This window comes from Gobius niger, assembly GCF_951799975.1.
Source record: "Gobius niger genome assembly, chromosome: 19".
Lineage (NCBI taxonomy): Eukaryota > Metazoa > Chordata > Actinopteri > Gobiiformes > Gobiidae > Gobius > Gobius niger.
In genome coordinates this window covers 26,536,196-26,561,893 of record NC_136870.1, presented here as the reverse complement: position 1 = coordinate 26,561,893, position 25,698 = coordinate 26,536,196, and the positions used below count along the sequence as shown (strand labels likewise).

Below are 25,698 nucleotides of genomic sequence, written 5' to 3'. Positions count from 1 at the left end.
ACAGACCAGATCCACATCAGGACCGTTTACTGAAGATAAACTTTTCTAAACTCACTGAGCTGTTCGACAGTGAAAGCTCCTCACACGTCACAGATCTGTTACATAGTGAGAGCGCTCACTCTTTCACTGACAATGCACCATAACTGTTCCAAACATGGCTAATGCAGAGTGAGCCTCACCTTTTCCAGAGACAATCTTTGATCCCAAACGCTCCGGTGCAGCTGGAGCTTAAACAACAGCAGTAACTTCAGGCTCTGCGGCTAAAGCTAAAGGTAAAGCTAAAGGTGAAGCTAAAGGTGAAGCTAAAGGTAAAGCTAAAGGTAAAGGCAAAGCTAAAGCCCATGTGTTTCTCTTTGTCTAAGAGTCTAGTTTCGTGTTCAGTCCTGGCTCAGTCCTGGTTTTGTCCTGGCTCAGACCGCGGCTCTGCCATCTCTGATAATGACTGAAGTGTGAGTAAGTTACAGCTTTGCTTCTGCATTTGTGCTGAAGCTGCTCATGAGTTCAGGCTTTTTTAGACTCACTGCGGATCATTTATTGATGTTTGAAAAGAAAAAGTACCGAAAATTAGCACCCAAAAAAAAAAGTTTTTCGATACCGCCCCCTACCGGAGCTTTTCGGTCGGTACCAAGTAGGTACCGTTCAACGGTACCCAGCCCGAGTCCTCTGTCATATTCAATGCAATAACAGGGCCCAGAGTTTGGTGCTCCGCCCCTGTCAGCCACAACCTAACACTGTCCTCATCAAACCCGGAGTCAGACACTTTCCATCTCTGCTGATTCAGATGTCAGAGCTGATTCTTCTGCTGCCGTTTAAGTCTGTAAGAAGTGACCTTCAATTCTATGTATTCACAACATGTCCTGTTCTTGAAAATGTCCGACATTAACACTATTGAAAAGTGAGGGGAACGGCTGAGACACCTGGAGACTGGAGCCTTATGTCCAGGGGACGTCTCGGAGACGTCTCTGTGATCAGCGTCGACTCGAGCCTTGGTCCAAACAGCTGATCTCATTTCATTTTCTCTTATTCTTACTCTGGATGCTGCTTCAAATCTAGTCCTGGCAGTTTCTTAAACATTCAATCCAATTCATCTTTATTTATAATGCACTTTAAAAAGACGCCTGCTTTTCACATTTCAGTCATGTCTGATTTCAGTCCAGTTAGTTGACGAAAACTCAAAAGGTTTAGTCATGTTTTGGTCAGTTTTATATTTAAAGAAGTAGTATTTTGGACATGTGGTTTTGCTTGTGACAGATTCCTCCACAATCGGCAGAAAACTGTGAAATGGCGGCCACTCTCCTCGTGCTCTGATCATCCCTCACAGGTGGTTCATTCACGACGGCGTCTGCACATTCGTTCATCAACATCCTCCTGCGTTCACGCCGCTGCAGTATTTAACTGATAAAGTCCCCGTGACATTGATAAAAGTGTAAACTGTGGCCGTCTGGACTGATACAAAGCGGATCCTGGCGTTTGTGGCGTTTGTGGCGTTTGTGGCGTTTGTGGCGGGGTGGGGGGCACTTCACAGACGGCGCGGGGGACATTAATTTGCCGCTGTCTGGTCTTCGCAGGTGTCTCAGGACTTGACTTTTAATGAGTTTGGAGCAGACGACAGCTGGACAGAGGGAGAGGCAGGCTGGGACTGCGCAGGTCAGAGCAAAAACAATTATTAATGTCTTTGACTGAACATATGAACGTGTGTTATGGTTATAATGAGCACAGGGAGAGAGACACAGGGGCTCAGGAAACACACAGGGCGGAGTCAGACTCTCCCGGACTAGGATCCTCCTTCTGCTTTGTGTTCAACATGAGAAAAGTGGTAAATGTAAAAAACAGACTAAACTCTCGCTTTATGACGAGATTTCCCAGAACTCCCTCCAGCATGGCGGCGTTTTGGAACACTTTGAAAAATCTTTAACATTTTGGAAAAGTTCGGAAAAATTCAGAAAAGTAAGAAAGGGAGTTCAGCTTCCCGATGGCCTTGTGTATGAAACTGTTCTTCAGTCGACTGGACCTGGCCCGTGGATTCTGCAGCCTCCTCCCTGAAGGATTACCTTGAAGAGACTGTGTGATGGTGTGTAGCGTCCCCTTTGTGGGTGAGACGGGTGGAGAACATCTCCTTAATAGAGGGGAGAGGGGCTCCACAGATATTCTCCTCTGCTCTCACGATGCGCTGGAGGCTCCTCGGCTGAAGGCAGTACTGGCACCGTACCACACAGTGATGGAGCTGGTCAGGATGCTCTCTATAGTCCCTCTGTAGAAGAACCACACAGTGATGGAGCTGGTCAGGATGCTCTCTATAGTCCCTCTGTAGAACCACACAGTGATGGAGCTGGTCAGGATGCTCTCTATAGTCCCTCTGTAGAAGAACCACACAGTGATGGAGCTGGTCAGGATGCTCTCTATAGTCCCTCTGTAGAACCACACAGTGATGGAGCTGGTCAGGATGCTCTCTATAGTCCCTCTGTAGAACCTCACAGTGATAGAGCTGGTCAGGATGCTCTCTATAGTCCCTCTGTAGAAGAACCTCACAGTGATGGAGCTGGTCAGGGTGCTCTCTATAGTCCCTCTGTAGAAGAACCTCACAGTGATGGAGCTGGTCAGGGTGCTCTCTATAGTCCCTCTGTAGAAGAACCTCACAGTGATGGAGCTGGTCAGGATGCTCTCTATAGTCCCTCTGTAGAAGAACCTCACGGTGATGGAGCTGGTCAGGGTGCTCTCTATAGTCCCTCTGTAGAAGAACCACACAGTGATGGTCAGGGTGCTCTCTATAGTCCCTCTGTTGAAGAACCTCACAGTGATGGAGCTGGTCAGGGTGCTCTCTATAGTCCCTCTGTAGAAGAACCTCACAGTGATGAGCTGGTCAGGATGCTCTCTATAGTCCCTCTGTAGAAGAACCTCACAGTGATGGTCAGGATACTCTCTATAGTCCCTCTGTAGAAGAACCTCACAGTGATGGAGCTGGTCAGGATGCTCTCTATAGTCCCTCTGTAGAAGAACCTCACAGTGATGGTCAGGATACTCTCTATAGTCCCTCTGTAGAAGAACCTCACAGTGATGGAGCTGGTCAGGGTGCTCTCTATAGTCCCTCTGTAGAAGAACCTCACAGTGATGGTCAGGATGCTCTCTATAGTCCCTCTGTAGAAGAACCACAGTGATGGAGCTGGTCAGGATGCTCTCTATAGTCCCTCTGTAGAAGAACCACAGTGATGGAGCTGGTCAGGATGCTCTCTATAGTCCCTCTGTAGAAGAACCTCACAGTGATGGTCAGGATGCTCTCTATAGTCCCTCTGTAAAAGAACCACACAGTGATGGAGCTGGTCAGGATGCTCTCTATAGTCCCTCTGTAGAAGAACCACACAGTGATGGTCAGGATGCTCTCTATAGTCCCTCTGTAGAAGAACCACACAGTGATGGTCAGGATGCTCTCTATAGTCCCTCTGTAGAAGAACCACACAGTGATGGTCAGGATGCTCTCTATAGTCCCTCTGTAGAAGAACCTCACAGTGATGGTCAGGATGCTCTCTATAGTCCCTCTGTAGAAGAACCTCACAGTGATGGTCAGGATGCTCTCTATAGTCCCTCTGTAGAAGAACCACACAGTGATGGTCAGGATGCTCTCTATAGTCCCTCTGTAGAAGAACCTCACAGTGATGGTCAGGATGCTCTCTATAGTCCCTCTGTAGAAGTTATAATATATCAGGAAAAACATTTTTTTTACAAACTAATCCAAACTATCCGTATACCTGACCTTAATCCTAACCTTCAGGATAGTAGAGTTTACAAAAGGTGTCTTTCAGGCGTTCAGTATGAATCCAACCAATCAGGGAGTGGATGGCGGTGAGGACCTCACAGTGGAGGCCTCCAGGCAGGACCTCTTGAGGGAATCTGAGTTTTGGAACAGTTTGGAAAATGTCGTCCAACATGGCTGTGTCGCTCCCTGCTCTTTCCCACACTTATTCATTCACAAATACTGACATGTTTGGTATCCACGTGTAGCAGGAAAGGCTGTGACCAAGATGACGCTTTAATCCAAATATGGTCATTTCCTTTGTGGGAGACAGCAGCGGCTAAAGACGGGAGAAATATACACAGGGTGCATGTGCAGACAAAGAGACTGAACTTTAGTCGCTCCATAATAATAATGAACATAAACAGAAAACTTGCAATACATTTTTCCTCATGTTTATGTCAGTAATGTGCAGCAGAAATTTCAAATCAATATCTCTACATTTAATTTTCCTCCCTATTCACCGACAGCCTCTCGTTTTAAAAGCACTTCTTTGACTTCTCCTGCTCTGTGTGATCAGATCGGACCAAATCCCTATAATTTAGATTCTGTAGACTTTAAAAGCCACATTCCCATCGATCTGTCTCTCATTTCTCTCCGCTCTCTCTCCGATAATGTTTTAGCCTAATGGACCAAACCAAAGCCCCAAGGCCGACTCTGCCGCCGCTCAGACACTCGTTCACTCACTTCCTCCTCCGTCCAAAGATCAAGGGCTCTCCACTTAGACCACGCAGCGACGGGACGGGATCCTGCCCCGGGAGTCGCTCACATCAGTTTGTTTCTGATCGAAGGCAGCGCGTTTCACAGAATAACACTTTTCAAATAAGAATGAGGAGATTTTAAATGCGCCTAATTGCACTTTACATCTGGGAGTCTGAGCTGTTGGTCTGGTTCCTCATTGATTTTCCACTCAATTTAATGTTCTATTTCTGTTCGGATTAAAAATGTGCCGGCGGTTCCCAAAGTGGGCGTCGCAGGATGATTTCGAGACACAAAAGAAGACAGATATTTAGGTGTAATTAATGGAAGTCCTCGTGGAAATCGGCATTCGTGAATAAAGGTCAAAATGTAAAAAGGAAACAAAGGAAATAATTTTGCTGCTTGCTGTTGTTATTGGCACCAAAAAGTGGGTTTTTACCCCTTAACTCCCACCTGAACAGAGCACATTTTCTCCAGTTTGGCTTTAACCCAGTCCAAAAGCTTCTGGAAAAAAGGTGTGAAAGTAGCAACAAAACTGAGATGAAAACAATGATGGAAATGTGACAAAAAAGTGACAAAAAAGTGACGAAATATGGCAAAAATGTGACAAAATGTTACGAAAAAAATACAAAAATATAATAAAAATTTGACAAAAAAATGACAAATATTTGACAAAAAAGTGACGAAAAGGACAAAAATGTGATTAAAAAAAGGACAAAAAATGACCAAAAAAAATGTATGAAAAAGTGGCAAAAATGTCACAAGAAATTGACAAATTTTGACAAAAAATTGACAAAAAAAGACAAAAAAAGACAAAAAAAGACAAAAAAAAGGACACAAAATGTGATTAAAAAAAGGACAAAAAATGACGAAAAATATATGAAAAAGTGGCAAAAATGTCACAAGAAATTGACAAAAAAATGACAAAAAATTGATCAAAAATTGACAAAAAAATTACAAAAAATTACAAAAAATGACGAAAAAAGGACAAAAATGTGACAAAAAATGACCCCAAAAAAATGACAAAAAAGTTACAAAAATGAGCAGAATACCCAACCCGAGTTAAGAGGTTAAAGTTGGGGTCGCAAAGGGTCTGAACGTGTTTGAGAACCTGTGCTCTTTACAACTCAAAGGGAGAGACGCCATTTTGGAAAGAAATGTCCAAATGTTTTCCCTGATTGTTATTTGGAAGTGACTCACAAACCTCTGTTCCAGCCCGAAATCAAGCTACCCATCAAATTGAAATAGAACAGCATCAACATCCAGGTTTTTAAAGTAAACACTCTCTGCAGACTTTATTTTAAAGGGATATTTCAGGATATTTGACATAGGGCAGGGGTAGGCAAGTTCTCTTGGCGGAGGGGCCGATTTTCTTTATTGTAAATAGACCGAGGGCCGAAGCCGCTGATTATTAGCCCAAAGTAAAGCCCAACACTGCAAAAATGACCATCTTAAATGCGATAAATGACTTAAAATTGCTTGAATTAAAGTTCTTCTATGTTGAATTTGAGTCGGTTTGAACTAATCCAAGATACAAATGCTATGACACAAGATTATCTGAATTAAGATATTTGCTACTAGCGGTTTTATCTCATCTAAGATCAGACCAAGTCTACTCAAACCTTAGATTTAATCTTTTAATTCAAGTAGATTTATGTCATTTCTTCCTTAAAACTATTCTTGTCCCAGTGCACTTCTTTCAAATGCCAGTGTTGTACATAATACATGACCTCATTGGGTGTATTGACAGTATTTATACCTTTTTTTCTCCCATTTAACTCTAATAATATTAAAAGTACTCTCTGATTTGGGTAATACTGTTTCTCAAAATCATCTTGAGGGCCAGAGGGGCTGTGCTAGAGGGCCGGATTTGGCCCCCGGGCCTGACGTTGCCTACCCCTGACATAGGGCCTCATTTCCCTGTTATCCAGAGTGTTGTTGATTTCTGGAGATATTTTTTTCAAATTCATATAGTCCTTATATTTTAAGAGTTTAGTGGTGCTAAGCTAGTGCTAGGCTAGTGCATGTCTATGGTAACTAGTAGCCTGCATTAAAAACCTCTTCAAAATCATGGGCTCGTCCTCCAAACGTTGCCATGTCTGATTTGTAGAAAACTCCTTTGTGAATTCCACGCATAAACAAACTAGTGTAGATCCGGTAACTGAGCAGATCACTCCGCCGCTGCGTAGCTACAACCAGGAAGCTGATGCTACTGAAATATAAGTTCTTTAGATGCAAAATTGTTATATTTGAAATTTTGTTTTGTGAAGATAGACATTTCTATGGGTAGTCTGGTTTTATAAGTGATTTGCCTCAGGTGCACTGTGCTCGGGTCAGACTGTTTTTAATGCAGGCTACTAGTTACCATAGACATGCACTAGCCTAGCACCACTAAACTCTTCAAATATAAGGACTGCATGAATAAAAAAATGTATATATCTCCAAAAATCAACAACACTCTGGATAACTATGGAAATTAGGCCCTATGTCAAAAATCCTGAAATATCCCTTTAACTAAAATGTCTCATGTTACACAATATAACCTTGATATTCCCAATCACAAAATCAATAACATGACCTGATAAAGCTTGTATTGTCTCATTCTCGTTACTTTCTGCCTCTGTCCCTCGCTCGCAGGAGGAACAAAAAACCAGTGAAAGAGAAGTGGTATAGCTCAGTTATTATCACATTCTCAGTTTTATTTCACAAACTCGTTGCGTTTGATGTTCACTTCGAGCCCCTCGTGGAGAGAGCGCCGCGGCGGACTGAAGAGGAGGGAGTGGGCGTTAAAGGAATAGGCCACCGTTTTTACATACTAAAATATGTTCTTACCTCACTTTAGTCGAGTTAATATATCCCCGTCTGGTCTTTGTCCGCGCGCTCTGTCACGCAAACGGAGCACATACGCAGCCTCTCCCAGTTGTCACATAGCTCCGAAAAAGCTCACGATAGAAGCTACCAAGCTCTTCCACGTGTTCCCTATTTAAATAAAGTTACGTGAAGTGTTTTCATGCGAAGTATATTTACACAGAAATGTAACATGTCGATTTTATAAGCAAATAAAAAGGGGGACTATATTGTGAGGCGTAATGATACGAGGAGCAAAGCGTCCGCGTAGTAACTCCTAAAGACTTCCCCCGCTCACTTCCGTCAATAACCTTTAGGAGTTACTGCGCAGACGTTTTACTCCTCGTATCATTACGCCTCACAATATAGTCCCCCTTTTTATTTGCTTATAAAATCGACATGTTACATTTCTGTGTAAATATACTTCGCATGAAAACACTTCACGTAACTTTATTTAAATAGGGAACACGTGGAAGAGCTTGGTAGCTTCTATCGTGAGCTTTTTCGGAGCTATGTGACAACTGGGAGAGGCTGCGTATGTGCTCCGTTTGCGTGACAGAGCGCGCGGACAAAGACCAGACGGGGATATATTAACTCGACTAAAGTGAGGTAAGAACATATTTTAGTATGTAAAAACGGTGGCCTATTCCTTTAAAGTCGCTTTCATTTCGAAGGCGTCTGGAGCCGAGCGAACAGAAGATGTCGACTCGAGGCTTTACTTTATAATGAAAGAGAATGCGTTCTATATGGATTGGTCCCGCCGTTAACCTCTTAACTCCCGTCTGAACCGAGAGCATTTTCTCCAGTTCAGCTTTACCCAAATCCTGTAGGCCAGTGTAACGCCTCATTTGAAAAAGATCTACAAAACTCAGCTGAATGGATCTTTTTCCTCACGTCATCCGATTTTTTTTCCATCATTTTTTGGGGGGTTCTCAACTCATTTTTGTAACTTTTTTGTAGATTTTTTGTCAAATAGTACATTTTTTGTCACTTTTTGTCACATTTGTCCTTTTGTTGTCAATTTTTTGTCAAATATTTATCACATTTTTGCCACTTTTTCATCATTTTTTCGTCACTTTTTTGTCATTTTTTGTCATTTTTTTGTCACATTTTTGTCATTTTTTGTCATTTTTTTGTCATTTTTTTTGTCATTTTTTGTCCATTTTTTGTCCTTTTTTTATTTATTTTTTGTCCTTTTTTGACAATTTTTGCCACTTTTTCATAATTTTTTCATACATTTTTGGTCAATTTTTCCTCACTTTTTTGTCACTTTTTTGTCACTTTCTGTCATTTTTTGTCATTTTTTTGTCACATTTTTGTCACATTTTTCTCAGTTTTTTGACAATTTTTTGACAGTTTTTTGTCTAAGTTTTGTCACTTTTTTGTCACATCTTCATCATTGTTTTCGTCTCAGTTCTGTCGCTATTTGAGTTGGTGCATTGAGTTGCCTTGTGTACGAAATGCGCGGTATAAATAAAGTTGACTTGCCTATTTTCTTTTTTCCAGAAGCTTTTGGATTGGGGTAAAGCCAAACAGGTTCAGGTGGGAGTTAAGGGGTTAAAACAATATCAACCATAAACCAAGTCCAAGATTCAAAATTATTGACCGTTTATAATGTCGCGATGTTCCTGTCCTCGAGAGAACCAGTGTCCTTCAGTTCTTGTGTTTCTCTCCTCATCCAAAGCCCTCTTGGGTTTGCCACAAGGATCTCCACTGGGTCCTGTTTTATTTTCACTACAGGTCGCCCTTTAGTTCAGTCGTCTCTAAACACAGAGGTGCTCAACTTACTTGATTTCATTACTAGAGCAAAAGCACAGATACTGCAGGTCAAATATTTCTCAGGTAAAAGTTGCTCTGTCAAGTATTTAAAGTAGAAAGTACAAATTCGTTTAACCTCTTAACTCCCGCCTGAACCGAGAGGATCTTTTTCCTCACGTCATCAGATTTTTTTCCATCACTTTTTTGTTGGGTATTCAACTCATTTTTGTAACCTTTTTGTCATTTTTTATCACATTTTTGTCATTTTTTTTTGTCAATTTTTTAGTCAAATTTTTATCACATTTTTGTCATTTTTTTCACATTTTGTCATTTTTTTTTCACATTTTTTTTTCACTTTTTCATCATTTTTTAATATTTTTTTTGTAATTTTTTTGTAATTTTTTTGGTACATTTTAGTCAATTTTTTGTAATTTTTTTTGTCCTTTTTTTGTCACATTTTTGTCACTTTTTCGTAATTTTTTTTATCAAATTTTTGTACCTTTTTTTGTTACATTTTGGTCATTTTTTTGTAATTTTTTTGTAATTTTTTTGTCAAATTTTTATCACATTTTTGTCAGTGTTTTCTCACTTTTTTGTCACATCTCCATCATTGTTTTCGTCTCAGTTTTGTTGCTATTTTCACACCTTTTTTCCAGAAGCTCTTGGATTGGATTAAAAACATCAATATATGGCCTGAATTCCCCTCTGTACGGCAACACGGCGAGGACAAACCTTCTTCCTTGTCGTGAGTCGGTGGCATTGACAATACATCAACACAGCGCCACCTACTGTTCATGGAGGGTGTATTATCAGGCTCAAATGAACAAAACACATGGACAAATGCACCTTTGGAGCCTTTATAGAAATGTACTGTAGTGGAGTAGAAAGCATTATATTTATCTTTCAAATGTAGTGGAGTAGAAGTAGAAAGTACTCAATGCAAATACTACTCGAGTAAAGTATAGTATTTGTCTCGTATCAGTGATTGTTCATGAAACATCTTCATAAGAAAGTGCTATAGAAATAAATGGGTTTGAAACAATCACTAATGGACCGAACCTTTCCCCTCCTTCATTCATCCCCGCCCCCTCACCTGTCCTAAACCCCGCCCCCTCTTGCATGTAACCCCGCCCCCACCCCTCACCTGCCCTAAACCCCGCCCACCTCTTGCATGCAGGACCGGGAGGTGAACTTGGAGCAGGTGCATCGTCGCATCAACAGCCTTTTGGACGACGACCTGCCGCACAAGCAACTCCCTGGCCCCGCCCTCGACATCTCCCCGCAGGTAACCCAGATGCCCTCCCACCCTCACTCCCGCTCTCCTGCACTCCTGTCGGGTTTATGTGAGCTGGGGGCGGGACAAATGTCTTTTACAGGTAGTTTTGTTCAGGTATTGGTATTGAAATGAACCGGCATCGATAAACTGTATCGGTTTCCAGCCCTCGATGTGACTAAAGGCTGACAAATATAAGATTTATTTATTTAATATAAGAGGTTAAGTCCTCATCCAAATCCATTCTGTGATTACCCCCAAACTTTTCTGTGTCGAGCTGCTCATTAGGGGCATGTTTTTTATCAGAAACAGAAGAAACTAAAACACCACTCACAGGTTTTCTGCCCCATTTGTTTTTGTGCTGAAATGTGGGCCATTCAGTTACATTTACTCAAGTTAAAGTACTCATTCAGTACTTTTTGCTTCTACTTGACTAATATCTTTATTCTCACTTGAGTAAAATGACTTCAAGCTTCATGTCGACCTAAAACACATGTACTTTGTGTTTTCGTTTTTCCTCAGAAATATATATTTAACACATTTTTAAGGTATTTTCTCTGGAAAACATATTAATTGTCTTGGAGAGTAAATACTGCGCTGACAGGAAAGGCGAAGGGACAGAGGGATATTGTTCATCCAATTACACCAGGGGTGTCCAAAGTGCGGCCCGCGGGACAAATGTGGCCCTCAGACCAATTTTCGGTGGCCCTCGGGCTGCTTGCTGAATCGGTTCACATCATCAGAGATGGTCCTTTTTATTGAATATGTAATAATTCTACACAATTCTAACCTAACAACTAGCATTTTATTGTGAGACAGAGCTGGCATTAAGGTTTTAAGCATAAATAAAGGCATGAGGCACAATTTAAACCTCTGCTACTCGAAAGTTTCGTGGAACTAACCACCGACCCATGGCCCTTACTCCGTGTACGCTCCAATATGTGGCCCCCCATGATAAAAGTTTGGACACCCCTGAATTACACAATGGAAATAACTTTTCACTCAAACTTGGCTGTAAATACTGTTTAAAGTGACGTTTGCCCACAGTTAGCTTTGCCCGTTAGCCTGTTAGCTTCTTCTTCGTGATTCTATTAGTGTGTATTGGTGTCTCCGGTCCGGTGGCAGTCAAGTTGCAAGCATGGTTTTCTGTCCAGAGACACCAAGGGGCGATGCAAGACTCTCCAATCATCCCATAAACACTTGTATCACCCCCACAGGGACGAGGAAAAGGATTTATTAAGGTAAACAGGTTACACACTGCTGCTTTAACCCTTCTCTTTCCCGTGTGGCCTTGTCCGCAGGCGCTGACCGTCAGCTCGTACCTCCCGGGCGACTCTTCCTCGGGCCAGACCCTGACTCTGCCTCACCACGGAGGGGGTGGGGGCACGCTGGGCCGCACCCTGCCCCCCGCGCTGTCCCACCTGTCCGCCTCGCATCTGTCCGGACCACCCCTGCCCGGGCCCCACCTCACCGGGTCGCTGCAGCAGTGCAAGCACCGAGCGCCTAACGGGGGGCTCTTCCGGCAGAGCCCCGGCAAGGGCGCGGTGCCCATGTCCTACCAGCAGGTGGCGCAGCGGCCCGAGGCGCTGGACCCCACACACAGCACGTCCATCTGAGGCCGGGACGCTTTTATACGAACTCAGATGTACAGTTTCCTCGTCCGCCGCCGGGGCCGTCTCCGCTCACACACGCGCTCTGTCCCGGGACAAGATCCACTTTCCTTTGGCTTCAGTCCTTCAAACTGATGGATCTCAGAGCTCCAGAGTCAGTGTAGACCTGAACATGGATCTGTTGAGACTGAAGGCTGGATGCTGTGTGTGTATAGGGGAATAAGATGGATTTAGAGAGATAGTTTTGAAAGATTTGCTGTAGATTACAAAACAACACACTGAAGGAAAAGAAGATCTTTCCTGGATCTTTTTGAGGAAAACTTAAAGGTTATACTGAGATATGTTCTCACCTGAGTGTAGATGAGTTTAAACATACCTGTCTGGTCTTTGTGCACGTCCGTGGAAGCACTCGGTCACTTCTAAGCGCTTCTAAGCTATAGGAATATACTGGGAGAGGCCAAATACTAACAACATCTTTGGTCTTTTTGCGTGACTGAGGGCACACAGTTCCTCCATACTGAGATATGTTCTTACCTGAGCTTAGACAAGTTGATGTGTACCTGTTTGGTCTTTGTGCCTGTGGAAGAGCTCGGTACATGGCAAAAAGTATTTAACTAGGTCAGTATAAACATCTCAATTTGAGCACAGTAATCCAAGTTTTAGTTGTTTTGACTGGTTAAGAAGTTGTTGGGCATTTGTCCCAGATTATTTCACTTGTTCTGAGATGTTTCTGACTCGTTTCGATACATTTCGTCCTTATTTCAGGTCATTTTCTTTGCCAATGGGGTAAGAAAATTGGTCTTATCTCATTGGCAGTTTTACTTTCTTATTTCAAGCGAGATTTACCCTAGAACTGGTCTGAAATGTCCTCAAACAAGCAAAGTAAACTCGGTCCGATCAGGAAAAGTGTCTAAATGAGTGAAAACCGCTCAAAACAAGAAACATTTCCTCAATTCAAGTCATTTAAGCCAATGCTTGATATTTACTTTTTGTAGTGAAGCTTCCAACTTCACCCCCGTTTGGAGCTATAAGAATACATTAGGAGAGGCCAAATACTAACAACATCTTTGGTCGTTTTGAGTGATTGAAGGCATCAACTCGTCAAAGCTCAGATATGAACATATCCATTTTCTTCCTCTTTATCCGGGGCCGGGTCGCGGGGGCAGCAGTCTCAGCTGAGATGCCCAAACTTCCCGATCCACACACACCTCCTCCAGCTGTTCTGAACCCGAGGCGACACCAGGCCAGCTCGGAGACATAGTCCCACCAGCGTGTCCTGGGTCGTCCATGAGGCCTCCTCCAAATTGGACATGGCTGGAGCACCTCCCATGGGAGGCGACCAGGAGGCATTCGAAACAGCTGCCCTAGCCACCTCAGCTGCTCCTTTCCACGTGAAGGAGCAGCGACTTTACTCTGAGCTCCTCCCGGGTAACTGAGCTCCTCACCCGATCTCGAAGGGTGCGCCCAGCCACCCTGCGAAGGAAACTCATTTCGGCCGCTTGTATTCGCTCATGACCATCGGTGAGGGCGGGAACGTAGATCGATCTCCGACTCAGTTCCCTCTTCACCACAATAAGAACATATCTCAGTATGTAAAAACAGTGGCCTGTTCCTTTAAGAAAACAGGTTAGACACTCGGGCAAAGATGATAATTTATGAGCTCACACCTGACCTTGCACCACAATTCAGCCGCGGAGGAAACCCAGGCTTTGTGCACTTCTGCAGTGACACAGACAGGGGGCGCTGTGGTCGGGAGGGACGAGAGCAGCAGCAGAGACAGAGAAACCACATCCCGTCTGCTCTCTCACAGATCTTCCCTGAGAGCCAGACTGAGATCCCAGAGCCAATAACGTGAGATCAGTCTGGGCCCGTTTAGGAAAAAGACACAGTTTTGGAGCAGCCTTTGCGCTGATTGGATCAGTTTTAATTAAAAGCTGTGTGTGTTTGTGTTGCTGAACGCCGTGTGCTTTTGGCGTTTGGTCTGGTTTTAATTAGTGTCTATTTGGCTCAAACAAATTTTGGTCTGATTCCGAACGGTGAAGGCAGGAGCAGTTCGAGAATTCAGCTTCAGGTTAACACAGCTCTGACTTATGTGTTTTATTATATTAACCTCTTAACTCCCGCCTGAACCGAGAGGATCTCCTTCCTCACGGCATCAGATTTTTTTTCCATCATTTTTTTGTTGGGCGTTCAACTCATTTTTGCAAATTTTTTGTCACATTTTTGTCATTTTTTCGTCAATTTTGTGTCACATTTTGTGTCATTATTTTGTCATTTTTTTGTAATTTTTTTGTCACATTTTCTTTTACTTTTTCGTCAATTTTTTTGTCAAATTTGTGTCATTTTTTGTCACATTTTTCTGTCAATTTTTTTGTCACATTTTTTTTTTACTTTTTCGTCCGTTTTTTATCAATTTTTTGTAATTTTTTGCTACATTTTGGTCTTTTTTTGTCACATTTTTGTCACATTTTTGTCATTTTTTGTCATTTTTTTGTCATTTTTTTGCTACATTTTGGTCATTTTTTGTCACATTTTTTGTCATTTTTTTGTCACATTTTTGTCACATTTTTGCCACTTTTTCATCAAGTTTTCGTCACTGTTCTATCAATGTTTTCTCACTTTTTTCTCACATTTCCATCATTGTTTTCATCTCAGTTCTGTCGCTATTTTCACAGCTTTTTCCCCAGAAGCTTTTGGATTGGGGTAAAGCCAAACTGGAGAAAATGTGCTTGGTTCAGGTGGGAGTTAAGGGCTTAAACATTCACCAGGACGATGAAAGAGGGAAGTTTAAACTGTGAGTTTTGTCCAGACTTTTCCAACATCCATGTGTTTTAAAACTGACGTCTGGAGCTCTGGATTTTCACCAGGCCTCAAAAAATCAGTGACTTCCAACCTTTTTGTCACCTTTCGCTTCTCCTCTTGCCTCCAGGACGCTGCCAATTATTTGTGAAGTGATCGACTAAATCCCAGTGGATCCATGAACTCGCGTTGACCTCGTCCTGAAACTCCAGACACATTTTTTCTCGAATCCTTTTTTCTCCCCGTGAGCGGAGACGGCAGAACGGCGCCCCCCTGTGTACATTTCCCCTTTTTGTATCCGAAAACGGTTTAAACTGAAAAGAAAAAACAAACAAAGCTGGCGTCGCTCCGAGCTGTAATTTTCTGTAAAAAACCTGTACAAAGGAAGAACGCAGTGAGCTAAAGTGTATTTTGAATATTCCCGATTTTTGAAGCTGTAAATGAAACACGGCGTTATAAGCCTCTGTATCTGACTGTTTGTACATTCTGTTGGATTATTATCGGTTCATGGTGATTGTTATTAATGAAGTGCCGAACTCAGAACTCACAAAACCCCGTCGGTTTGATCCACTTCAGTATTTATTTTCCTGGCTCTTCAGAAAAAGCTGATTTTCACGCTTATTTTTCCTCTTACATCTGTGTCCGAATGTCCCTAATCTTTATATGTTCGATAAACTCCGGTAATAATGTGTTTCTGCGATAAACTCCGACCAGATTCAAGGGACGGTTTCATATTTATGGATTCATGAAGAAAACCTGCAGGGGGCGCTATTGCTCCAGCTCATTTGTTGCGTATTTTTCAAGAATAAACCACTGAAATATAAATTGTTACTGTGAATAGTCGATCTGACCTTTAGCTGAGCTGTTAGATGAGCGATAGGGGGAAAAAAAGGCAACAATCCAAGCTGTTTTCTTCATTAAAGTGACGGTGTGTCAGTTTATATTTTTATACAGTGAGTGCCAAAAAGGAATTAATTATGAAACTAGACACTTTAAAACACCTTCTGTGTGTTTTTTGTAGCTCTGTGATGAACAGAAGTGAAGTAAATGACGATCAGAAACTTGTGAAAAGTCACGATCTGGACATTTTGTATATTATTGCGGGTTTTTTTTTCTTGGTTTTTTTAGTCCGAGGGGGAGAGAGCAGGAGGAGAGAGGAGGAGGAGAGAGCAGGAGAGAAGAGGAGAGAGGAGGAGAAGAGCAAGCAGGAGGAGAGAGGAGGAGAGATGAGAGAGCAGGAGAGAAGAGGAGAGATCAGGAGGAGAGAGCATGAGGAGAGAGCATGAGGAGGAGAGAGGAGGAGAGAGGAGGAGGAGAGAGGAGGAGAGAAGAGAGAGCAGGAGGAGAGAGGAGGAGAGAGGAGAGAATGGGAGGAGAGGGGGAGAGGGGGAGAGAGCAGGAGAGAAGAGGAGAGAAGAGGAGAGAAGAGAGAGCAGGAGGAGAGGGGACGAGAGAGGAGGAGGAGAGGGGAGGAGAGAAGAGGAGAGAGCAGGAGAGAAGAGGAGAGAGGAGGAGAGAAGATGAGAGAGGAGGAGAGAAGATGAGAGTAGGAGAGAAGATGAGAGAGTAGGAGAGAAGATGAGAGAGTAGGAGAGAAGATGAGAGAGCAGGAGAGAAGATGAGAGAGCAGGAGAGAAGATGAGAGAGCAGGAGAGAAGATGAGAGAGCAGGAGAGAAGATGAGAGAGAGGAGAGAAGAGGAGAGAAGATGAGAGAGCAGGAGAGAAGAGGAGAGAGTAGGAGAGAAGATGAGAGAGTAGGAGAGAAGAGGAGAGAGCAGGAGAGAAGATGAGAGAGCAGGAGAGAAGATGAGAGAGCAGGAGAGAAGATGATAGAGCAGGAGAGAAGATGATAGAGCAGGAGAGAAGATGAGAGAGCAGGAGAGAAGAGGAGAGAGCAGGAGAGAAGATGAGAGAGCAGGAGAGAAGATGAGAGAGCAGGAGAGAAGATGAGAGAGTAGGAGAGAAGAGGAGAGAGCAGGAGAGAAGATGAGAGAGCAGGAGAGAAGAGGAGAGAGGAGGAGAGACGATGAGAGAGCAGGAGAGAAGATGAGAGAGCAGGAGAGAAGATGAGAGAGGAGGAGAGAGGAGGAGAGAGGAGGAGAGAAGATGAGAGAGCAGGAGGAGAGAGGAGTTAATCGAGTTAAAGAACACGCTGTGTTGCTGCAAATATCATGAAAAATGTCCTGGCTCTCACTGTGTTTACAGATTGTGTATAATTAACCGCCTGGACCTACAATTCGTTACAACGTCGTTAATATGATTTTTTTTTTTCTAAAGTTCCTCCCCTTGCTGATTAGACACTCGTCAGAATCCCCTGTGCCGTCGCTTTGACCAATGAGACGAGCTTTCCTGTGAACCGGCCTGACCGGCACGTCCAATCAGGAGACGAGGGGGGCGGGAGCTCGATCGTTCACTCTTTAAACGTCTTTCTCTCTCTCAAATTAGAATCAAACGCCACTTCTACTTTTATGTCTAGCATATGTGGACAGTTAAGTCGGCTAATCCGGGAAACTTTTCAGAATCCGTTAGCATTAGCCTCCTCTAAAACTGATCTGAATAATATTTACCTTTAGAATCAAACTGTCTCTTTAATGTAGTCGCTGTTTATCGCAGGAGTCTATTATCATTACCGACGTTTATCGAACTTATAGTCGCTCTTCTGATTCGGACACGGCTCATACTTTCTCCTCAACATGATCTGTGAAGAGTCCCAAAAGCATAAACGACCCTTAATTTCCCACCACTTCCCCCCCCCCCAAGCCCAGCGACCCGTGAGCTCAGTGTGTTTTCAGGCTGTTAATATTCCATCCATGAAAAGAAAAAGATAGTTTTATACAGAAATATAACGACACATATTTATATTGAGGCGTTTTTCCTTCACGAGTAAAGTAACCCAGAGCTAAATCCACGTATTTCACATATTTTTATTCCAAAGCCTTTACTCATCATTCACTGGTGTCCGATAGGAATTACTGAATGTTTTTGGGGCATTAAAGAGACTTTGAGGAAGAAGGGAAGTCATTGCTTCAGTTCGGATCATTACTGCGGTGTGAGGGGGTCGTGGGTTTGACTCCTGATCTTCTGAGCCAAAGCGATGACTTCTTCTTTTATCGTCTGAATCATCATTTTTTGACAGATTTTCCCACGATCTCGTTCCTTCAGGATGTTTTTCTCTCGAGCGATTGTTGTCCGTGGCTTCGTGAAACGCTCCACACTGTGCTCCGTCAAGACACACGAACCCAGAGCCTAAACCGGGGGGACTCCAAACCCAGGGGGGGACTCCAAAACCCGGGGGGACTCCAAAAACCCGGGGTCTGAACTCTGTCCGGGATCGGAAAACCAGGACTGGAACCCGTGACTCTGGAGCAGGGACTTTCACTTCGAGTTAAACATGTGTTATTTATAAATCTGCTGCTTGGACTTTCGTAATCTTTATTAAACAGATGGTTTACACAGAACGCCTCCGAGTCTTCTTTAAGTCCTGGTTTTATTTGAAGTTTATGTCGTTTTTAAAGTTGTTTTTAACCCACAAATAAAGTATATTAGAGCTGCTGCATGATAGACTAATAACAAGATAATAATAAGAGATCTGCTGGAGCTCCTGAGGGACTGGCTGGAAATCCCTGCTTTAGGAGAAGGTGTCCAGGAAGGTACTGGCCAACAGGAGGCGCTGTGGGGCTGTGTTCATGTCGGTTAATGCAGTGAGTGAGAACTGCTTAACCTCTTAACTCCCACATTAACCAAGTGCATTTTCTCCTGTTCGGCCGGCCTTGCCCAAATCTAAAAGTTTCTTGACTGGAGAGCTACAGGCCAAGTGGAACCTCTCATTTGAAAGATCGTCTTCGCAGATATTTTTCCATGTGTTACCTTGTTTTTTGTTTTTTTTTACCGCATTTTTGACACTTTTTTTCCATCGTTCTTTTGTGGCTTTTTTTTTAACCTCTTAACTCCCGCCTGAACCGAGAGGATCTTTTTCCTCACGTCATCAGATTTTTTTTTTCCATCATTTTTTTGTTGGGTATTTAACTCATTTTTGTAACTTTATTTGTCTTTTTTTTTGGTCTTTTTTTGTCATTTTTTTTGTCATTTTTTGTCATTTTTTTGGTCATTTTTTGTCAAATTTTTATCACATTTTTGTAATTTTTTGTCACATTTTGTCACATTTTTGTAATTTTTTCGTCAAATTTTTATCACATTTTTGTCATATTTTTGTAATTGTTTTGTCACATTTTGTCTTTTTTTTTTTTTCATTTTTTGTCAAATTTTTCTCACATTTTTCTCACATTTTTTTCTCACATTTTTGCCTCTTTTTCCATCAATTTTTCGTCACTTTTTTCTCACATTTCCATCATTGTTTTCGTCTCACTTTTGTTGCTATTTTCACACCTTTTTTCCAGAAGCTTTTGGACTGGGGTAAAGCCAAACTGGAGAAAAAGGTACTCGGTTCAGGTGGGAGTTAAGGGGTTAAATCACAATTTTGACACTTTTTCCATTGTTTTTTTTTTGTCATTGTTTATGCTCTTTTGTGGCTTTTTTGTTGATCTTTTTGTGGCTTTTTAAAATCACATTTTTACTACTTTTTCCATAGATTTTTTGGTGTAATTTTTGTCACATTTTTGCCTCCTTTTCCATCATTTTTGTTTTTTATACTCTTTTGTGCTTTTTTGTTACATTTTATATTGGCAAAGATTAAAATCGGCCTACCCCTGGTTTACAGTGATTGGTCATTCGGCTGCTCTTCCCGCAGAGTTTCTGAGCTGAGGTGCCTAAGACTAAACATTTGATCAAACAACTAATTTGCGTTGTTTTTGTTCTTTTGTTTGAACAAGTTTAAGGATTAAGCTAAAGCCACACTTGTGCTCTCCTAGTGTTTTTAAAACTACGATGAATGTCATAAAGAATTGCGTCTATAGGTGTCTGTCAGACCCAGTAGATAGAGCTATAGGCTCAAACTAACTAATATGATGCTTTTGCTGTGATCGTTACTGGACAAAAGTAGCTACTACTTTTTCTGGCTCTTCAAAATTCTCCAGAGCCTCCGACAGCCGGGTGCTTTTGGCCCTGAGGGGAGAGGAGCCCACGGCATCACTTTGAACGAGCGTCCCTCCCGAGCGTAATCTTTAGAAAATCTGATCATTCAAACGGGTCTAAGCTAATCTTAATGGAAATGAACACAGACAAGAAGTCCTGGTGCTCACGACTTCAGATCAGAAGACCTGGTGTCAGGGTCTGAACTAGGGATGCACCGATACTGATACCAGTATCGGGCCGATACCACAGGCTTGTACTCATACTCGTACTCATTCATGAGGTCCCGATACCAGAAACTGATACCGTTTGACGTGCGGCCAGCGCAGCTACGAGGCGCAGCTACGAGGCGCAGCTCTCAGCTGAGGAGAGAAGAAGCAACAAACTGGAGAATTGTTTACTGTAAACACAATAATCCATAGAGCTGACTTTATTACAGACTGCGCTCTCTAAACCAGAGTCTGAGCTGGATTTAACCAGAGCTTAATGTTGTTCGCGCTGCAGCGTCTGCAGTGTTTACAACACACAGGCTAACGTTGCTAACTCGCGGCTAGCTGTTTTGGCCATTCTGACGCCGTTTTATGCCCAGGGGTTTATTCATCTGAAAAACTAACCCAGCGACTAAAAAGTCCTCAGAAAATCCAAATGAAAGACATACAGCATGTTTATATTGAGGGAAAATGAGCTGCAGCAGAACAATGAAAACGCTGTAGCTACTCGCTAAGTTACTACAAACACACGAGAAAATCTACAGGAGCTGAAGTAAAGACGAAAAGAGACCATTTAAGTAACATCTCAATACTATTGTTACATAAAAATACATAAATGAATAAAGCACAGGCATTGGGAGCTGGACATGGACATGGGCTTTTCTGTCTATGATGGACAGTGACATAAAAAGAAAAATTATATTGAATGAAAACTAAATAAATAAATGGCATCAGCACAATTCTAATATAACTGCTCTTAAATGTGTCGCCTACTTTACTTAAGGAAATGTACATGAGTAAATTAACTAATTACAAACCAATCTGCTGTGAAAAAAGTAAGAATGTTGAAGAAAATGCCTTGTACTCGCATCGGTATTCAGTATCGGCGAGTACTTAAATCAAAGTACTCGTACTCGTATCGGTTTTAGAAAAAGTGGTATCGGTGCATCCCTCGTCTGAACTCATGCCAGGCTGATGGATTTACCCCGTTGTGTCTGTTGTATGAACAGTGTGTGAAGTCTCTCCCTGTCGTGTTACATCATCATTTGCATTGACACACATTTCTATAACTATTCAACTTCCATCCATCTCTTTTGTTAACGGCTTTAGTAATAAAACAGCGGCACAAATACTGTACAAGGCCATTGAATCACAATGTGGTGCCTTTGGAGACCGAGGCCTTATGCAGAGAGAGAGATGTGAGAAAAACAAGTCCCTTTACATAAATATTACAGCAGAAAATAACAGGACGAGAGCGGAGCGTCATTTCTGCAGAATTCACTTTAATGAGAACTAGCTCTACACTTAGAATCAGCAGTTTGTTCATAAGCATAAACATAAACTAAACAAAAACAAGTAAATGATCCCGTGGTAGAGCTGGTTATAGCATGAGATCTGCTTCAGCCGTTCAGGGCAGAGGTCAGAGGTCAGAGGGTGAAGGCTTCGGTAATGTTCTCGTTCAGAGCTGGATTTTGTGTCTGTGATTCGCTCCTGACCTTCGACTGGACTGGGCAGAGAAAGCGCTTGACTCCAGGCAGCGCAGAGGACACTAACTTTACCCAGGATCCTCGGGAGGACGAGGATCCTGGGTAAAGTCCAGCTCAGACTCTGGTTTAGAGAGCGCAGTCTGTAATAAAGTCAGCTCTGTGTGGATTATTGTATTTACACTAAAGAATTCTCCAGTTTGTCTGGTATCGGGACCTCATGAATGAGTACGAGTATGAGTACAAGCATGTGGTATCGGCCCAATACCTGATACTGGTATCGGTATTGGTGCATCCCTAGTTTAGACCCTGACACCAGGTCTTCTGATCTGAAGTCGTGAGCGCCAGGACTTCTTGTCTGTGTTCATTTCCATTAAGATTAGCTTAGACCCGTTTGAATAATCAGATTTTCTAAAGATTACGCTCGGGAGGGACGCTCGTTCAAAGTGATGCCGTGGGCTGCCCTCCCCTCAGGGACAAAAGTACTCGGCTGTCGGAGGCTTTGGAGAATTTTGAAGAGCCAGAAAAAGTAGTTGCTACTTTGACCAGTAACGATCACAGCAAAAGCATCATATTAAAAAAAAAAGTAGCCCGTTAGTTTGAGCCTGTAGCTCTAATTATTGGGTCTGACAGTCACCTATAGACGCAAATCTTTATGACATTCATCGTAGTTTTAAAAATACTAGGAGAGCACAAGTGTGGCTTTAGCTTAATCCTTAAACTTGTTCAAACAAAAGAACAAAAACAACACAAATTCAGTTTCTGCTTTCATTTCCCAATTTGGATGTTTTTCCATGGATGGCAAGGCAAATGTATTTATACAGCACATTTCATGCACAAGGGAACTCAATGTGCCTCACAGTAACACCAGGAGCACAAAAAATCTATTATAAAAACACAATAAAACAATCAAATCGACACAACTCATAAAAATATAGAAAAGATATATATATATTAAAGTGAGTCAGGGTTGAGGCCTGTTTCATGTCTTCAATGAGGCTGTTCCAGACCTTTGCAGCATTAAACTGAAACACAGCCTCACCGTGTTTAGTCCTGACTCTGGGAACCACCTGGAGACCCCTCCCTGAGGATCTGAGGGCCCGACGTGGCAGGGCCGCCTTAACCTAGCCATAGGTTGGGCTAACCATTAAATATAGGCCCCCTAACCTTAACGCATGCCGCAAATGTAAAGTGATTGACAGAAAAATCAACAAATTGGAGTTTGTTTTTTGTCTTTTATTGAATTCTGATAGGCCCTTGACCCCTGTAGGCCCCTGGACTCCAGCCCAGGCAAGCCCAGTGGTTAAGGTGGCCCTGCGAGGTGGTTCCCACGGCTCTAACATGTCAGAGATGCATTTTGGTGCTTGTAACTAACAGAGCTGTTTTAAAGTCTCTTCTCTGAGTGACAGGAAGCCAGTGCGGAGACCGGAGCACTGGACTAATGTGGTCGTACTTCCTGGTTCCGGTCCGGACTCGAGCAGCAGCGTTCTGGATGTTCTGGATGTTCTGGATGTACTGGATGGATGTCTGGATGTTCTGGATGGATGTCTGGATGTTCTGGATGTTCTGGATGTTCTGGATGTTCTGCAGCTCCGACAGCTCGTTCAGAGAGGCCAGTGGACAGTTTGGAGATTAAAATCATACGTGTTAACCTCTTAAGCCCCACCTGAACCAAGCATATTTTGTCCAGTTTGGCTTTACCCGAGTCTAAAAGCTTCTTGAAAATAGAAACAAGGATGAAAATACAACAACAAAAAAGACAAAAAGAGCGAAAAAAGGTGTTGGAAAAGAAAGACTAACACAATAAACAGGCTGTTTGTGAAGGCTCTCAGTTACACAGGAGTTGTCCGTCTTCAGTGAAGGTTCTTGAGTTGTCGTCTCTACTCAAACGTTTCACCTCTTCATCCAAAAGGCTTCGTCAGTGAACTAGCGAACAAAAGCACAACTAAAAAGTGACTTAAATCTTTGTAGGTCTTATCTTTGGAATGAGGCGTCACACTGGCCTATAGGCTGTAAGCTCTTAGAAGCCTTTAGATTTGGGTAAAGCTGAACTGGAGAGAATGTGCTCAGTTCAGGTGGGGGTTAAGAGGTTAAAAGTTTTACAAAAAGAGAAGGCGTTAATGTAACAATCAGAAAAAACACTGTTACCCAACCTGGGGCGGACTGGGACTGAAAAACAGCCCCGGACTCTGACCAGCCTGGCCCAAATTAGCGTAATTGTGACACTTCCACAAATACATATTTTTTACCACCCGCCTAAACCAAATGCATTCTGTCCTCTTTTGGCTGTGTAACACCTCATTTGAAAGCTAAGACCCACAAAACTGACCTTTTTCCTTGCGCTGTTGCTGTGTTCTGTCACCTTTTGTATGTTGTTTTTTTCATTTTTTTTTTTTTTCATTTTTGATACATTTTTGTTGAATTTTGGTAATTTTTTTGTTGAGTTTTTGTCACATTTTTGTTGAGTTTTTGTCACATTTTTGTTGTATTTTTGTTGTATTTTAGTAATTTTTTGGTTGAGTTTTTGTCACATTTTTGTCACATTTTTGTCACATTTTTGTCACATTTTTGTCACATTTTTGTCACATTTTTGTCACATTTTTGTCACATTTTTGGTTGAGTTTTTGTCACATTGTTGTTGATTTTTTGTAATTTTTTGGTTGAGTTTTTGTCATATTTTTGTCACATTTTTGTCACATTTTTGTCACATTTTTGTTGTATTTTTGTTGAATTTTTGTTGATTTTTTGTAATTTTTTGTAATTTTTTGGTTGAGTTTTTGTCACATTTTTGTCACATTTTTGTCACATTATTGTCACATTTTTGTTGTATTTTTGTCACATTTTTTGTTGAATTTTTGTAATTTTTTGGTTGTGTTTTTGTTGAATTTTTGTCACATTTTTGTTGAATTTTTGTCACATTTTTGTCACATTTTTGTCACATTTTTGTTGAATTTTTGTCACATTTTTGTTGAATTTTTGTCACATTTTTGTCACATTTTTGTCACATTTTTGTCACATTTTTGTCACATTTTTGTTGAATTTTTGTCACATTTTTGTCACATTTTTTATTATTTTTTCTATCATTTTTTGTTGTGTTTTTTTGTCCGTGTTTCTCATGTTTTCATCCTCTTTTTCTCGGTATTTTGATGCTTTTCTTTTTAGCTTTTAGATTTGGGTAAAGCTCGGTTGAGGCGGGACTGGTGGCCCTCGAGCCAGTGGCCCCTCTGTGCTCTTCCATACTGGACATATGGCCAATCCGCCCCTGTACCCAACAAACATCTAAAACATCTACACGACCCAAGCGTGACCCGCAGTTTGAGACTCGAAAGCTTCTCCTACAGCTCCGTGTCCCTGCTTTCTTTTTCCCAAAAGTCGCCTACTTCATTTTTATTCCCGGTCCGAACCATCCGACTTCATCCAGAGCAGGAAAGCGAGCGCGAGAGTGTTTCGTGTGATTACAGGTTTGTCTGAGCTGCTAAAAGCCTGATTCATTAACGTCCTCCGTGTCCTGCACAAACGCACCGGTTTATTCATCAGACTGAGAAATGGGCAAAACGCAGGCTCGGAAAAACGTAAAACGCACTGGATTAGACTAAAAAGGCAGATTTGAAAAGCAAAGCACAAAAGATTACATCAATTACAGCTGGTGCCGCCACACCTCTCCAACGCTCACCGCTTTCAAAGTCACAAAGCGGCTGAACTCACTCACGGCTGCTTTTAAAAGTACGGACTTTACAACGATAACACCTGCCTCCATAACTCCACCACTGACTTTAGATCGACTCGCGATGTTTCTGACCATGGACAGTCGCGAATATGAAGTTGTTTTTGAGGAAACGCAGGCGATCGGTGAGCGGAAACAAAGAAGACCTGGTGTCAGACACAAGACGGAGAAGCTCCTGCAGATCCTTGACAGTTCCTTCAGTGAAACCGGTCGGTGAGAGAGATGGAGTTTGCTGCTGGTCACCTACGATGTGCTGTGATCTGGTGGAATATAGCAGCATGTCCACGACAGGGACTTGGGGAGACGGCTTGATATCCATCCATCCATCCATCCATCAACCATCCATCCATCCATCCATCCATCCATCCATCCATCCATGGACCTGTTTGCCCTGGGAGACCCTACCAGGGGCACGAAGCCCCAACAACAGAGCTCAAGGATCATTCAGATGCTCAAACCCCTCCACCACGTTAAGGTGG

At 42.4% G+C, this 25,698-nt stretch overlaps 1 protein-coding gene across 1 annotated transcript in view; it reads left to right on the top strand.

Annotated features, from left to right (window-relative positions):
- Positions 1 to 12,301, top strand: part of LOC306978542 (glutamate receptor ionotropic, delta-1-like) — a 712,475-nt gene extending 700,174 nt beyond the window's left edge. Inside the window, exons 16-17 of the mRNA XM_079577146.1 lie at positions 10,269 to 10,376; positions 11,666 to 12,301. Coding sequence (XP_079433272.1) covers positions 10,269 to 10,376; positions 11,666 to 11,980 — 423 coding nt within the window. The 3' untranslated portion in view covers positions 11,981 to 12,301. The remainder of the gene's footprint in view (positions 1 to 10,268; positions 10,377 to 11,665) is intronic.
- The last annotated feature ends 13,397 nt before the right edge of the window (positions 12,302 to 25,698 follow it).